Source organism: Gigantopelta aegis, chromosome 15 (genome assembly GCF_016097555.1).
Source record: "Gigantopelta aegis isolate Gae_Host chromosome 15, Gae_host_genome, whole genome shotgun sequence".
NCBI classification, from domain to species: Eukaryota; Metazoa; Mollusca; class Gastropoda; order Neomphalida; family Peltospiridae; genus Gigantopelta; species Gigantopelta aegis.
Window position 1 is genome coordinate 26,125,385 of NC_054713.1, and position 18,378 is coordinate 26,143,762.

Consider the following 18,378-nt stretch of genomic DNA (forward strand, 5'->3'; position numbering starts at 1 on the left):
TGGCTTCGTACACAATAAATAAAACATATCAAACGGTAATATTTTTTTTATATTTGACAAAAGGTACTTTTTATTTCTTTCATCTTTTAAAACTTAAAATTAATATTTTGTCCAGAATTATGAAAAATAAAAAAATACCGACCCATAAACAGCATTGTCTGTTTGTTATAGAAATTTGACAGGGGTCAAGGTTAGTAGACCAGTTATTATTTTAATGTGGCAAAGCATTGTAATAACATAGCTAATTTTGAAGTTGAATGGCGTCAGTATTCCAGTGACATTACTTTGCGCATCTCCTTACAATAACCATAAACTGGGTAAATGACATTTCCATTTTGAGAATGCTGGAAAAATCCCATTACAAAATTGCTATTGAAATTTTTTTGTTTGAACATTACTAATGCACCTGAATGTGTGCGAAAAGTGATTGTCATCAACCTTAGTAATTATTTTAAATTTATTAAGTACTGTTATCAAATTTGTTTAAGACCATCCATAACATTTTAAAAAATTCTGCAATTATTAAATTGAATATAATATAATAATAATAATAATAATAATAATAATAATATTGCTCTGAATTCTCAATCTCATTTTGTGTAATTATAAATGGGAAAAAATTAATGAGAATTCAATTTTCATTTTCATTTAAAACCCAATCAAAATTCCATGATTATCCATGCCTGGAAAATGACGTTTGTCAATTGCACAACTTTCCCGAATTTCAATAACCTATGCATTTTGTTGACTTTCCATGATTTTCATAACCCATGCACAATGCACGACTTGGCAGGATTTCCATAATTTATATGAACCTTGTAGAAAACATTTATGATGTCTATGTCAAATAAATGATAAAATTTAATGTTTATATATATACCCTTGAGAAACGTTTAGCTTGGAACATGTGACCATTCACATGGTAAAGTTTTCGCCATCGCCTGGCACCACGTCTGTACATGTTACCTAAACAATGAGATAACAAGGTCAATGAAAACAGCAAAACAAACATTTAACATTAATACAAGCCTTGAAATAAAACATTTTGGTGTACCTGACACAATGTCCTGCACCAATCAATTTGTGCCTGACATGAAAGAAATTGTACCGGTCACAAAACATTGTAAATAAAAATGAAATAAATTATGTTTTATGTTGTTTAATAATTGATATATTTAATTACTAAATAACCAATGCAGCAATTAAGGCAATAGTCACAAAATGATGACATTTATTATTGTTACGTACTTACTAGTCTATGATGCATTAATATATTTCCTCTGGTAAAGCTGTATCCTAACCAGCCGCGAGCTACATGTGCGATTATTTTAGAAATCATGGATTTCAATTGCCGTATCCTAACCGCACGCGTGCGACGCAACATTTATGTCACGTCGCACACGTACAGTTAGGATGTGGCAGTGGAAATCAATGATTTTTAAAATAATCGCCCGCAGCCGGTTAGGATAGGGCTTAAGAAACCCATGAAACTGTCGTCACTATCACTTTGTGTTGAACTTTCAGATTCACGATGATCTGACTCAGACTTATCCATTTTTTTCAATGTCATCAGTGTCTTGTTTGTGGTAATATTCTATATTTTTGGTTGCCGGGTGATCTTTAGCATTTGACACACGCAGATTTGTGGACTCTTTGATCCATGTGTCAGAAAAATCGTGATTATACTGCATTTCGTTTTGAAATGTTTTGCAGAGCGAGCACGTCATAAGTGTAACCTCGCCTTTGGTGTTTTCTTCAATCTGTAGCCACAAAGAGGCATTTGTTTTAACAAAATCCTCCTTTTGACATTTTAGTTCAATGCTAGATTTTCAGATACTACTCTGCGGGATATTCATTTGGGAATTTTTGGGGGATGATTTAATTGGCGACTGGCCGCCGCGGATACTGGGAACAGGGACAATTGATTTGTTATTATCGGTACCTGTCTGTTCTTTTACGGCAAAGACTGAAGTTATTTTGTTCAACATCCTTTAATTGTTAACCACGAGGCAATTTGAATTGCAAACTTTAAACGAAAACGCCACAGAAGTATACGCTAAGTACGAAAGGTCAATTACTAATATGTGTGACATCACTTTTTACAATCTAAGTTCCCGCAAAATCGAGACTGAAAAATCTTACTAAACGGGTACGCAGACTGTAGATGAACTTCGTGTTGGACTGCCAAGTGCCCCGCGAACCGGTTCGAATCCCACTGGTACACATTTGTGTTTTTTCATTCGTAATCTTCTTCTGTTTTTTTAATTGGTGAATTAAGTGTATTTGACTCCAAAACAGCCGGTTTATACTACAATGCGAACTTCGGACATGGTGACTGGCGCAATCAACATTGTTACTGACAAGTTACAAATTTGTACCGGACAATGACCGTGACCGGCTGTTTATTTCAAGGCTTGTTAATACTGTTCATGCACAAATTAAATAAAATAACTGACTGATGAACAGAACAGTCATAAAGATGTGTCAGCAAGTGATATGCTGCATGTAAAACAGATACTGTACATAATAAGTTTCATAAAAGTAAAATCAAACATATAGTTTTACCATTTAATATCATCACTGTGAAACATGCAGAATAAAATATGTTTTTATGAGTAGCAAAAAGATAAATAAAAGTGTAGCTACATGTAATGTTAAGAAACATATTATTTGTTGTAACAAAATTGATTTACAAATATCACATTGTGTTTTAAGACACAATTTCTGTTTGTATGTTGGTCTTTTTTTCTTCTTGATCCCACCCCCACCCAGCCAAAAAACATAGGCCTATTGGCCCATGTAGAGCATCCTTAAAAATATTTTTGTTTGTCCATTTCCGACCAGTAGTTTCAAATGTGGGTAAGTAGGCATTTTTTAACTCTTTTTTTTTTTTTCATAATACATTACTGGTTAAAACTGACTTTGACTTACATTGTCTGCTGAAAACCAACCAACAAGAAATCGTGTGATCAGTTCTTCGCTTTTTTTCACCTGGGTTTTGTTCATCGATCGTAAGTTTGTTTTGTCATATATAATTAGTTTTTAGTAAAGTATTTCATAATTTACACCTCTTAATAAAATAATAATGTTGATTAATATATTTTAAAGTTAAGATTAATATATTTTAATTACCAAAATCAAAGGCAAACTAGCTTTCACATTTGTGGTAAAACTAGCAACCATTTTGTTTTAAAAACAAATAAGAAAATAATAAACTATTATTTTTTTTAAATGCAAATGGTATCGAATACTATTTGCCAATCAATAAATTACTTGTTGGTAGAGGCATTCTGAGTGGGGCATTCGGGACTAAGCAGAAACTCATCGGTGTTCCGAATATTTACTAACTGGAACTCTTATTTTATCAAGACTACATGTACATGTATGTTTGTTTCACTCAAAATCACTCTTTTTGACCACCCGATCTAATCTAGCGACCAAATTTAATGAGTAGAATTTTCTTTATTAATTATATTAGAGATGCGCATCAAAATTTTAAAGGCCCACTATTTAATTTTTGGATGTAAATTTCAAAATTGTCCGCTTATTTTATTTTTGTCCCGGGACAAGCCCCTGGCTATCCAGAGACAGGCCCCGGGACGGACATGCTCGAAACTCTAGTGGTATATGAGCATGTACAAATTATTCGCACTCGCAAAATCACTCGCAACCCACAATATTGCGTTTTGTGATACGATACCGCTGATTTCGTTTGTTTTATTGAAGTACATGTAAATGTTGAATTGCTAAAAATATGATACTGTTTCATAACCATCATTGTACATTATGCTTGTCCAAATAAATTGTCTCTTGCTAGACCTATGAACTGTCTTGACATAGTATTGTTTACAACTGCTATCTGACTCGAACAACATTTTGTCACAAGAGCATGTTTAACCAACGAGTATCCCAAGATCTTGGGACACTCTCATTACTATTAATAACAATTTACAGAATTTCTAATTTCCAACGGACTAAAACTATAATGTTAATAATAAAGTTTGGTTAAATATATCAGTGTTTTAAAATGTTTGTTCAACAGATATCAACAGCTCAATATTATATACTAGTTTAGACCAAAACTGAAATAGGTTTTAAAAACATTTAAGAAAAAATAAAAAATCCTGGGAAGGTCAAAAAGGATTATCTCTATTACTTTGTGAAGACTATCCCAGAGAATCATAGTACCAACTTCAAGTTTCAAAACTATTCGATTAAAACTCTAGAAGAAGATAGTCTTTCAAATTTTCAATTTAAATGTTTAAAAAAAAAAAAAAAAAAAATCCTAACTATCTATTAGTTTGTGGAGGATGCCCCAGAGGATCATAGTACAAAGTTTCATAACAAATCTTTAGAAGATAAGACTTCAAAGTAAAAGTTGAAGGATGGAAGAGCAGTTGGACATCGGACAAATTGGTATTAGAAAAGCTCTGCTGATGAACTAAAATACCAATCAACTTGCCTACTACTAAAAGGTAGACTGGTTTAGAGCTTGCCCAATTTTGTGTAAGGATTATGTAACAAAGTATACAAATATTAGACCTAAGTACAATACATGTAACACTCACGGTCCTCTCCAGCACATGGCATACCCGGTCGTTCAGGTACATTGGGAAACACTGAAACAGCAAGTTACACACACAGATAGCAATTGATAATGTGTCTCATGTTATACACATCTATACATATATATAGCAATTGATGGATAATACATTAGGGATGTAATGATTTATCGATATGTCGAGACATTTCTCTCTACAATACGATTCACGATACTTGCACTATTGTGTCGATACTTACAGTTTTTAAAAATCAATATTTGTCATTTATGTATCAATTTATTTAAAACAAATGTACATTTTGTCAAATTTAAGTCCAATATGACCAACCGCATATCTTGCCCTAGTTTCCGTTCCAGTTACCGTTATTGGAAACCAGTCTACACACAGCTGTATATTGCGTTAAGTTAAATTAATTTTGATTGGCTGATATCCAGATTTATGGCCAATAGCTTGCTCAAACATAGCACTTCATCGGTATTGTTTGATGTGTGTCATCTTTGCAAAGCATGGAGTTCTTAGCAGATGAATTTGAAAATCAGCCTGCCGTGTGGCGTTTTTTCTTCTTCTGCCTACCAGCCTGTTGATAAGCCACTGTGTGGCCAGGTGGTTGAAGAAATCACTGTTTACAAGAAAGAGGAATGTATTCCCCTTTTGAGTAATCCTCTCAACAATGAACATAATTTCCAATGCTAGCTAAAATGGCTAAAACTAACCTGTGCATACCAGGAACATGTTTCAAGTGAAAGAGTGGGGCTTTTTTTACTGCAGGGGATATTATCACTGCCCAAAGAGCACAATTAAAACCACAAAATGTGGATAGTCTTATTTAAAAAAAAAAAAAACATTATTTTTTAAAACAAATAATTCAACAGTTGTAAAGTATGTGTGGTTGTTTTCTTTGCAATCCTCACAAATTTTATAAGTCTGGATTTATTTTCATTGTTTGTGATCTATTATTAATACATTAATAATTTTCTAGACCAACAATTCAGCTTTTTTTATTGTAAATTTAATATTGTGATTCTTATCATATCATGAGGTGAATATCGTGATACGTATCGTATCACAATCCTACTGTATCGTTACACCCCTAATACATACATACATACACAGTCCTTGAAATTCGAAGAGGCAGTTGGCAATGCCGTTGCAGAAGCTATCGCAAAATTAATTTGTGACAGCATTTCATTGCCATCGCAAATCTGAGAGTGGTGAAAAATCTGAGAGTGGTGAAAAATCTGTAGGCATTTTTCTCTGAACTCTGTCCAATTACAAATCCCAGAAAAAAATCATTTATAATCTAGTGTGGCCCAAGTTCTCCTGAATTAATATAAATCGGTTTCTTCCGATACAGAAACATACTAAAGTAAAGTTGAGATGTCATCTTTTAGCATATTATTACTGCAGTGGATTATAGATGAATAATTTTGACAGCATTAATCTTTTCTTTAAAATTGCCGCTGTAGTGCTGTTGCAAAACTGATTTGCGGCAGCACTTAACTGCCGTAGCAAACTTGTCCTAATTTCAAGGGCTGCATACATACATACATACATTGTACATACATACATACATACACACATACATACATCCATCCATATAGAATCAAAGACATTGTACAGATAATCAAATAAGTGAGAGAATGGTGATGCAAAAACACTATAAAACATGAAAACATGTTTGATTCGCATAAACGTAGCCATAGTCAGCGTTTGTACTGAAACGCAAAAGCGCAACACTCAGAGAAGCATGTGCATCATGAAGTTCTGTAACTTTGCATGCCGAACCCTCCGTTGTTGGGGCATAAAAGGCGACATCAGCAGTGATTCAATCCGCATAACAACACATAACGCAATAATGGCATTGGAAGACTGCAAGCAGGGGCAACTAAACAAGCTGAGGCAAGGCACTTTGGCCTCGCCAGACAGACCATCTCTGATTTATGGGCACAGTACACCACCACTCAAAGTGTTAATGACAGGCCAAGGTCAGGTCGTCTCAGAGTAACAACAGCCGCTCAAGATCGATACATCCGGGTGTGGCATTTCAAAATCGAACTACAACAACTACCACAGCGACACAAATCCCTGGACTACGCAGAATTTCTGACCAGACAGTTCGTAACCGGCTGAGGGATACAGGAATTTTCCCTAGAGGACCAGTGCAATATAACGTTTTGACCCTACGTCATTAGCAGAGTGTCTGCAGTGGTGCCAGCAGAGGGTGAGATGGACACGTGCCAGTTGGAGAACTGTTTTGTTCTCAGATGAGTCTCATTTTCTCCTGTCACGTGCTGATGGACGTACGCGTGTTTATAGATTTCGAGGGGAACGTTATGCTCCAAACTGTGTGCAACAAGTCGACCGTTTTGGTGGTGGCAGTGTCATGGTGTGGGCAGGAATCCATCATGGTGGTAGGACGGCTCTTGTGCATGTGGCAGGTGCACTGACGGACATCAGATATCGAGATGAGATCCTGCAGCATCACGCCATTCCGCACATGAACATCAATGATGGAATGACAATTCCAGACCACATGTTGCACGTGTTAGTCAGGAGTTTCTTGATTCGTGAAAATAAATGTTTGCAAATTTACCTATTTTTAACAAATCGCAAAAATTTATGTTCGTGAAAATAAAGTTGTTTACAGTATATACGGTGAGCACGTGGTTATTATTCAACAAAGAACATTCTAGTTTTTATTTCAGCGGTGCAATTAAATTTCAATTTAATAACTGGAGGGCTAGTTGAATATGAGAAGGGCCAGTAAGATTTTTCTTCAAATGGCCCTGCTGACGACCATAGTTAACACCTAATTTACCATGCAGCATCATTTCCGAGTCTTTGTTGATGTCATACAGGCGAATTGCTTCATTTAGCTCAATCTGAGAGGAAATTGTGCATGGATCTCCTAAAAACAAAACAACAACATACAGTGAAATGTAGACATAATTTGTAAATGTTTATACATATCAAGTAAACTCTTACTAATATAATTGCACATCTGCCAAGGGACAATATTTTGGGCAACTGGAACTTGCTTCATGTGATTTTTATCGAGGTAAACAACTGCTTTGTTATGTGAATTATATTTGCATAACCTAATAAATTATCTCAAACTAGAGTGATATGCTCAGAAAAAAATAAGATTTTATATTCAAAACATATATACAAATTCATGAAAAGTCCCATCTTTTTATCTTTCTTCACATAACAAATATACATAAATATTATATGTATGTTGCCTGACCAAGTTCCAAAGGAACAGGCTTTCCAGGGGAGTTTTAGAACATGCAGCCACATGCACACCCACAACATTTTGTTCTTGTATATAAATTAAGTCATCCTATGAAAAACGAAATATATGCATTTTTTGCAGTAAAATATTTTCATATTCATATAATTTGACACACATTCACAATGATTTGTGATTTGTGACCATTACAAAAATATCTGTGACTAACTGATAAATTCCAAAAACATCAGACATTTTCATTATATTTTAAAATCTCGTTATTATATAATTTTATATATTTTTTAATTTACCGATTTTCTTGCATTCCATGTGTATTTAATTTTGTAGTAGATAGTAATTAATTTTGTAGTAAATAGTAATTAAATACTTCTAGTTACAAGGGGAATGTTCAATAATAGTATTTCACTTGTTATTTTGCTTTTTTTTAGTACTACAAAGTACAAACACTGGGTCACGCTTCTTGCATTTATCAAATAATAGATTTTATATGGGTAAATCATGACGGTATATACATGTACATAGAGAGAGCTGTGATAAATATAAACACACTACATACATATAGAATACTAAACGAGCTTCCCTAGCAGTAGCATACCATTTTTATGAAACGAGTGAACAGTTTTGGTATCTGACAAGCAAAAGCAAGTTCACAAGTTTACTAAAAATGGTATGACTGACCAGCTAGTTTAGTATTTTATTTATTACAAACCAACTGCAAACAAGCCGTAACGCAGAAGATGTCGATAACTACTACAGGTTATTTTTCTATGAATTGGGTCAGCAAGTGATCTACATCACACAAAAATTTAAACGACGTCACAGTGAGCAACGAGACATCATCAGCAGTTTAGATTTTGGTGCGAATGAGGTTTTGAAATTCACAATAAAGACTGAATTGTAGATCAGATCAGCAAAGATTGAGATTGACAGTGAATGGGACTGACTAAATGTGATGCTGATATTTTATAAATAGAGCCGTTAAAAAAGAAAGAGTAGCAGGTCGATGACATCGTTTTGGCCAAAAACAAAAGGCATATCTTATCGCAATTTCAATTCATGGTCATACATGTATTTTGTAATAGTACACTATTAAATTACACTATTTTGTACAAACACGGTTAGATACATTAATAATCTCTGAACAAAACATTTTCAACAGCAATTTTGCACTCAATGTTTTCTAGCGTTCGTAACAAGGACGCGTTATGCACCTAGTTTATATTATTGCAGGAAGATGCAAAGTGACATCATTTGAATACTGATTAAGAAATGACCCCGCCAGTAAGAAAATGTTTTATTTAACGACAAACTCAACACATTTTATTTACAGTTATATGGCATCAGACATATGGTTAAGGACCACAGATATTGAGGGAGGAAACCCGCTGTCGCCACTTCATAGGCTACTCTTTTCGATTAGCAGCAAGGGATCTTTTATATGCACCATCCCATTGACAGGATAGCACATACCATGGCCTTTGATGTGCCAGTCGTAGTGCACTGGCTAAGCGAGAAATAGCCCAATGGACCTCACCAGTCCGTGCGTGCCAATATTACACTAGTTAGATATTGAGTAATTGTTATGACATGAGTAATATCTTACACTGGTGTGTAATAAAATATTATACATGCATACTACATATGGTATTTTGTTACACTGTGGTCAGAGATATCACTGTGCAACAACATTTTAATAAGCAACATCTTTCCTAGAACAGTCAAACCCACTTATTTTCATAACCACAGTGCAGCTTGATCATACGCAATTAACCGGGTTCGATAAACCGACAGTACCGACTTTCACTTTGTAACAGCTATCCAACTACAAAAAGCATGGAAGACAGTCTAGTACAGTGCGGTACTTCATACCAGAACTATTATAGTTAAAACATGAAACTGGATATATAAAAATGTAAAACAAAATATTTATACAAAAATAAAATTGTAAAAATAAAAATTATAATTAGTGTGACGTTAGCCAGAAGCCTAATTTTTTTTTTTTTTTAAACACCTTTGTTACCTGTTGTTACTGTCTTATAAACACAAACTTTATTCATAAAAAACCCCACTGGCCATCCAGTAATATAAACAAAGTGTATTATAGCCATGTAGTTAATATTTCCACTTGTCCAAATATATGGTTTCATGTTTTTGATTGCTCAAAATTAAACTGCATGGAACATTTTTACTTGTCCACTGGACAACCATAGAGGTGCATTTTGTTTGTCCGGGCAGATTTTTACTTGCCAGGACAAATGGACAAGTGCTTATTTCAAACGCTGTATTAGACATGTAAAATTTAACAACAGACAATAGACACATTATTCATATAATTTGAATAATATTCAGTATTTATAAATTCATATTCACACTAGTTCTTAATTCTATTTTAGTGTTCTCTGTAAATAATTCAAATACATGATATTTACAATCTTATTTCTTGTTATAATTGTATATAATTTGGAATTGACTTAAAACGAGAGTACCCATTAATAAGACCACCCCACTAATAGGACCATATTTATTAAGTCCCATGGGTGGTCTTAACTCTTTCCCTCCCATTTTCGATTGCAGTCGAGATGCAACCGGTCTTCGTAAACATAGCTGTCAACATTCACAGGAGTTATCTATCCTGAGTCTGTGAACGCTAGAACATAGTAGAATGACAATCAAACACGTTGAGTATACTTTATTGATTGGTATTCATATTTAAGTTGTTATCGCAATATCGAAAAGAATACAAAAAACGGTCTAAATTTGTGTAAACGTTATTCATGACGTAACACGCTCATGGATTCGATTTCTCGCTCTTTTTTTTATTTTTTTAAAAACATGTTGGACATTATTATTTAATGAAAACTGAAGATTTGTAAAGGATGTATTTGCCAAAAATAGCTGATAATAAAGACTATGAAGAAAATGATGATTTAAAATGAAAATAAACTGTCATAAACAATGACATCATGTATCGTGATCGTAAGGTTTTAAATATTTTTTTTAAATATTAGTAAGTTCTTCTGTAAATTTTATTTTGGTAATTAGACTCACTAATATGTCCTCTTAACTATGACACACATCAAAATAGTGTTAAATTAGTTGGGTTTTTACAATTTGAGGTTGAATAATGTAGGTACAAAATTACATATTTCACGTTGGAAAGCTGGGTGGATAAAAGTTAATAGTGGGGTTTCACTGTAGTATACTTTTAGAGACGATCCATAAATAACAAGTTGTTTGAATGTTGTTGGGGTTTTTCTTTCTTGTTTTGGTTGTTTTTTTACAATCCAATCAACAATCCTGAGTGTGTGTGCAGGGGGTCTAAAAGTTTAACAGCTTCGTATTTATCAGCAAGTGACAAATCATTTCTTTTGCATTTAACAGACATACACATACACTGCATCTAATGAATAAGTGAACAACCCTTTCTCAGTCACATTTACAATGTATTAAATACATAAGAACCTAGGATGATTGAACTCTAAACCTATAATTACTAACTAGACTGCTCATTATAACATAATTATTATGAAACAATTATTGCCCTGACCACGTCAATCGAATACAGCCTCAATAGTTGAGTGCGCACGTGTACAATAGCACAGGCGGTACTTATAATAATAATAGTCGGAGACTGAAATAAACTTGTGATGAACAGATTAACTTATTGAGATGGCCTTTGATTAACAGCAGTGTATTGCAAACAAAACATTAGGTATTAGGTTTATTCAACTTAATTACGTCATTCTTAAATCTTCTAGTAGAGCATTCATTGTGATTGACACTACACACGTTGACTCTGTAACTCGATTACAGTCAGTTTACCACACACGTAAATACCACACACGTAACACAGTGAGCACAAAACCCCACAGATTAAACAGCGATTTATTTCAGGTTTTTTGCCAACTTTTGACAGACTTTCTCAGTACGTTGTGACATTAATTTAGCACCAAAACACCCCCAACAGATCTTAGTTATTTTTATGTGCAAATAACAGATATATAGTCTGTAGTCCATGCAATCAACCAAATGTTTTATAGTGTTATAAGGGCAAATAGTTCTGTGTTGGGTGAAAATACCAATTAACCGAATTATGCTATAAACAAATATGCAAATAAGTCGAGATGACTGTATTAGTCTGGTGCATTCCCATGATCTGTAACCTCACCGTGGTGCAGGGGTGTAACATTCTCTTTGAGAATGGCCAATACAGCACAAATAAATTTTGAGTAAAAGTCAGCATCTATCTGTGATATTTGTGTTTTTCCACGGTTCTTTACACTGTGTTTTTGTTTAAATCTTGAATTTTTATATTGATGTTGATCATCACTTTGTTTGCATTACCATAATTTGACACCCAATAGCCGATGTATTTTTCGTGATGGGATGTCGTTAAACATTCATTCATTCCCATGACCAGGGGGTCAAAAATCCCATCGCCCGTGTCAAGTGGAATTTTCATGTCGGGCAAGTAATTATGTTAACTGCATATGCCCGACAGTGTTCGAGATTAAAATTTTGGGGCAGTATCTCAGTTGGATACTAACATTTCAAAATCTGGTATCCCACCTGAGAATTTAGTATTATATGGTATCCCGGTGGGATACTGGATTCTTGAAGTCTGGTATCCAAAATTAAATTCTGGTATCCCCGGGATATCGGGATACCGTTAATCTTGAACACTGCCCGATGACAAGTGACTAATGTGAGATCTAAAACTTATTTTCATTTTGTTACAAATCTCGGTAAATCCTTTGGAAAGTGTTCTCTAAGAAAGGAAAGAAATGTTTTATTTAATGACGCACTCAACAAATTTTATTTACGGTTATATGACATCAGACATATGGTTAAGGACCACACAGATATTGAAGGAGGAAACCGCTGTCGTCACTTCATGGGCTACTCTTTTCATTTAGCAGCAAGGGATCTTTTATATGCACCATCCCATAGACAGAACAGCACATACCACTGCCTTTGATGTACCAGCCATGGTGCACTGGATGGAGTGAGAAATAGCCCAATGGGCCCACCAACGGGGATCGATCCCAAACCGACCACACATCAAGCGAGCGCATTACCACTGGGCTACAAGTTCTTTACGGAGAACTAACCCTAACCCTAAATGCTGGAATGATTGGAACTCTTGCCAATGTGTTAACACACCAAAACGCAAATTGTGTTGAAAAGTTTAAAAATAACTTAGTTATTCTCTGTTTACTATCGACTGAGATCAGTATTTCCTCCACTGAACGTCCAAACTATTATGGTGACTTCAATTCTTATTAAGTACTGCTTTTGATGAAAACATTTGTTATTTGGCTGGCTAGATTAATGTCCGATGTTTTCAACCACACATCACTCACTTTTGTTTGTGATATGATTGAAAACAAACTCGCTATCATATAAACTGTCTGTCATGGACACTCCTTTAGTATTCTCTACATACATACCTTCTTCGTCTAACCATTTCACTGTGAATGGCTGATTGTCATCAAAATTGCAAATTGCTTTGATCTCCAAAGAAAAGTCTTCAAATGTGACTTCATTCTTGATGGAGGTTACCAGGATGTCACTAAATACAAAACAAATGCATTTCAGTACTAAGATTTTACATACATGTAATAACCTTTAAAGTTCTGTTCATTACAGAAAACATGCTTTTATAACAAAGTGCAACAAAATTAAAAGGTCCATTAAAAATGTTAATTCTCACATGACATGTAGCTTTCATTGTGTTCTACATCCAGCCTTGACTTAGGAAAATTTACTGTAGCCTATGTTGTACATGTACATGCATGATCATGTTATGTAAAAACAGATCATAACCTATGACTTGAACTGTTAAAATGAACATATATCTCTATGGTTATAAATTGTGTACCGGGTACATCATTACATGTACATTTTTGTTCATGGTATGGTATACACTGTTTTATTTTGCGGTTGGATTAAAAAAAAGAAAAAAGAAAAAGAAAAAAAATTGTGTGTAATCTGCTGTGTATTAGTACTTTTAATCTCGTACTACTATCTTTAAGGTTACACACCACCATTAATTACCCCATGCAGTTCAATACAATTTCTGTCAGAATATATTCTATGAAAAATACAACACTATCAAGAGGGTCATGTGACTACTAATTATAGGGAGTGCTCTCAACTGACAAAAAGAGGGGATGACTGAAAATAACAGACAACAACTTGAATAAATGCAACAGTACATAGATCTTCAATTCTTGAACATTCCGTTCCTTTAACTTGCATATCAAGAAAATATGCAAACAAAGTATCATAAAAGAATAACTATGTTTAGTTGACATTATTTACTTAATATTTATGTTAAGACTAAACGAAACCTACCCATTATAACCAACTTTCATACGAATGGCTTCCTCAGATACAACCTGTGTAGGCATGGTGAAATTACAAGAAACCTGAAAAAGAAAGAAAAAATCCCAGAAATAGTGGGCAATCTCTCACTTCAGCTCATTAAAAGCTGCATTACATACATGTACTCTAAGGCTGAAGACAGTCACTGTTCAAACCCTTGTTTTGGCTTCATACACAATAAATATACAGTGAAACTCTGCTTTTGTGGCCATTTGTGACTTACTAAAATCGGTCTTAATAATGGAGTGGTCCTAATACCGAATTACCAACATTCAAAATGAAGACTGTTTGGTAAATAATGATTGTGTATTTTACGTCCCACCCTCCTTTCCAGTTGTAGTTAAAATAATAAAATTAATTGTTTATGTTGATGTATTGGCCTTTACATTGAAATACAAGAATAATCAAGTGTCAAACCTGCTTCATTTATTTTTAAGTCTAGCACGTTCTTTTTCTTAATTATTACACAATAGAGATTAACAACTGTCTGAAGAAATGACACTCTCCCGACGTTTTAGGACGTCCACTCCCAATATATTTCTGGTGTCCAGAGTCTAAAAACCACTGGCCTCTGAAGCAGACAACAACAAATCAGATGTTGATTGCGCAAACTGTGTCTAACATTTGGGTTGGGTACCATGAAAAAAAAAACGTACCATGGTATACCATGTTTTTTTGTTTTTTTTAATTCCACAGTATGTACTACTACTAGGGATGGAATGGTTAATTTGGCGAAATAATTACATGTAATAATTGATATGTTGTTACAAAATAACTGAGTTTCTGCTGTTTTTCTAGTTTAATAAATAATTTGGCGAAATAATTACATGTAATAATTGATATTTTGTTACAAAATAACTGAGTTTCTGCTGTTTTTCTAGTTTAATAGATAATTTGGCGAAATAATTACATGTAATAATTGATATGTTGTTATAAAATAACTGAGTTTCTGCTGTTTTTCTAGTTTAATAGATAATTTGGCGAAATATTATGCTGGCCAGAGCTAGCCCTGAAAATTGACATTCTTCAGCATTCTACATCGTTGTTTGTGCATAGCGCATATAGTTAATAGTGAAGTTTAATTGTAAACAATGAATCAAATTAAGTTAAATTACTTTTTCTCTCTTTCTTTTCAAATGGACATTTGATAAACGGGTCAATAATTAACCAGGAGCGGCCGTACCACTTTTCTTTTCTTTTTTATGGTGGGTTATATTTGTTTTATCTCAGGGCTTTTAGATTATGGTAGACCCACTCCCATGGCTAGTGATATTCAATGTTGGGCTAGTAAATAACTACTAAACCAGCCTCGGTGGTATCATTGTAAAGCCAGCGAACATAATTTGGTCAAATAATCATATTAAAATTGTTTGTGTATAACATACAGACACAAACATTGAAATTAATTATCACTAGCAGAGTCGCAAATATTACATATTAATATGTCTTTAGCCATAGCTCGCTACCATGATTTATTTATTTCCATTAGAACAGCTTCTTGCTGAAAAAAGGACACAATATACATCATGGGTGGACCAGTTTTGGTGAGCATAAACATTCGGTTCTAAAGCATATCAATATTTATAAACAGACAGTTGTTGTACCTACATGTACCTTTTTGTTAATATTTCTACACTTGACAGCACTAAACTGGCTGCTAAGTAGTGGGTGGGTGATACGTTTAGTGGTTACAGCAAAAACTTTCCAACAACAATTTTTTTCAGTATTTTATCAAAACATGTATGTTTTTCCACAAAACATGCACTTATAATAATTTATAAAAAACATTTTTAATATTTTAAGGCAAATTACAAAATGGATCCTCGAGAACCAATGTTAAGAATATAATAATTATGATGTCTTGTAATCATGTTATAAGTTGAACAAATGAATGGTTATAATGGTAAAATTGTTTGGTTAAAAAATATAAGCTATATTCTGAGTTTTAATAAATATATATTAAACAGATATCCAGAAATATATTTATGTTAAAACATATACCATATATTTTTGGCAAGTATCTGTATTTTTTTAAAGAGAGTTTTACCAGCAGAAACTGTGACAATCATGTGACTTCAATAACCAGATACCAGTACAGCTGAGAACAGACAGTCCTGAAGAGTTTTTAAAATTAAGTTTTCTTTCAAGCTACAGTCATTGAAAATCATAGAAAAAAGGTATTAAGAAATGTGCTTTCTTTGCTTGTTTTAACTTTATTTTTATGAACATTTCTGTGAATACGATGCAACCACCAAAAAAGGAATCTCACCAAAACAGCTAGGGCAACAGACGATATATGTGGGAAGGGAGGGGTGAAACAACCCAACTGTTTGGGCGAAATGACTCGTTTGGAGGACGAACCTACCGGGGATGAAACGACTCAGGGCGAATCTGGATAAGGACGAAACGACCTGATACCGGTTCCGAGAACAAACTGACTGGGGCAAACATGCTTAAGGTCGACGACAGTCAATTTTCACACCCTTGTTTTGGCTTCGTACACAGTAAATAAAACATATCCAACTGTAATTTTTTAATATGATATATTTGACAAAAGGTACTTTTTATTTCTTTCATCTTTTGAAACTTAAAATTAATATTTTGTCCAGAATTATAAAAAATAACAAAATACAAATCTGTAAACAACGTTGTCCACTTGTTATAGAAATTTGACAGGGGTCAAGGTTAGTAGACCAGTTTTTATTTTAATGTGGCAAAGCATTGTAATAATATAGCTAATTTTGAATTTGAATGACGTCAGTATTCCAATGACATCACTTTGAATCGCCTTACAATAACCATACACTTGGTACATGATGTTTCCGTTTTAAGAATGCTGGAAAAATTCCAATGCAAACTTGCTCTTGAAATTTTTTTGTTTGAACATTACTAATGCTTCTGAATGTGTTTGGTGTTTGAAGAAAATCTTGTGATTAAATTTTTTTACTTTTTACGAAATATGGATTTCAAGTTAAATTACAGTAAGATATGCTATATTTATTGTGTACGAACCCAAAACAAGGCTGCAAAAAGTGACTGTCGTCGACCTTAGGACAGGAAAGGAGGAAGGAAATGTTTTATTCTCAATACATTTACGGTTATATGGCGTCAGACATATCGTTAAGGACCACACTGATATACGGAGAGAGGAAACCTACTGTCGCCACTTCATGGGCTACTCTGGAAAAATATCCGCCCGGTCCCCTATCCCAGGGGACAATATTTCGAAATCTGAGGTAACCGGAAGTCGGTTCACGTGGTTTTTACCTATATTTCCATAACCTGTGGATTACCTGATCGGTTACCTCAAAGTTACGTTGAAATTATATTTTAAATACATAATTTTTAGCTCAAATAAAGTTAAAACAAAGTACAAAAGAAAACGTTTTATAAAACAGTTTCTTTAATGATTGCAAATCGAAAGAAGTGACTTGTAGACGTTTCTTTTGTTTTCGTACGATCGTAGCATTGTATATTTATTATTATTATTATTATTCAGCACTTGCCATCGGGATCGCAAAAAGTAATTTTTAGTTGCCCGAATCTAAAAATCACTGTCCTCGGGCATCAGCCCACCGTATTCTAGAACCTCTGTGCAGCTTGCGGAAGTTAACACTATTGTAAAAGGACTAAATATCAGCCCAGTACTGAAACAAAATAGATACATTTGGAGGAAAAATGCCCATATGCATGATTAGACTAATAATTTTCTTTTATAAATAACAAATAAAGGCTACCATTTGTCACTGATATGTAAAATTTAGTATACAGCAAATCCACCAAAAACTCAAACAACAAATGTCCAGTTCCTCTGAACTATAAAACAGGCTACTCATTGGTGCATGATTAGATTAATAAAAATAAATCTTATAATAACATAAAAAGAAAGACCACAATTTGACACTGATATTTTGCAGTGGCGATACAACTTTCACTTTATCGATGGTACTTCTATACTACAGTGATGTTCCAAATGTTTGTTATTTAAAGCTCATTATTCGATGTTAGTATTTTTCAGCTTTTGTGACATTTTTGCATTTTTTTTTACGTTAAAACCATTTTCAACCTTTGTAGAATTATAGGTAATCCAATAGTATGTCTAAATATATTCCTTTAGTACGGAAGTGTATTAGTACCACTAAACGCAATAGAATAGCTCCAGATAATTTAGGCGCC

At 33.8% G+C, this 18,378-nt stretch overlaps 1 protein-coding gene across 3 annotated transcripts in view; it reads right to left on the minus strand.

Moving 5' to 3' along the window:
• The window catches only part of LOC121390361 (protein kinase C iota type-like), a 53,498-nt gene that overhangs the window by 34,326 nt on the left and 794 nt on the right, over nucleotides 1-18,378 (minus strand). For all 3 annotated transcript variants that reach the window (XM_041522157.1, XM_041522156.1, XM_041522155.1), the window contains exons 2-6: nucleotides 14,173-14,246; nucleotides 13,266-13,387; nucleotides 7,381-7,470; nucleotides 4,569-4,619; nucleotides 881-966 (exon numbers count right to left, since the gene is read on the minus strand). In XM_041522157.1, the coding sequence (XP_041378091.1) occupies nucleotides 881-966; nucleotides 4,569-4,619; nucleotides 7,381-7,470; nucleotides 13,266-13,387; nucleotides 14,173-14,228 (405 nt within the window). In that variant the 5' untranslated portion in view covers nucleotides 14,229-14,246. The remainder of the gene's footprint in view (nucleotides 1-880; nucleotides 967-4,568; nucleotides 4,620-7,380; nucleotides 7,471-13,265; nucleotides 13,388-14,172; nucleotides 14,247-18,378) is intronic.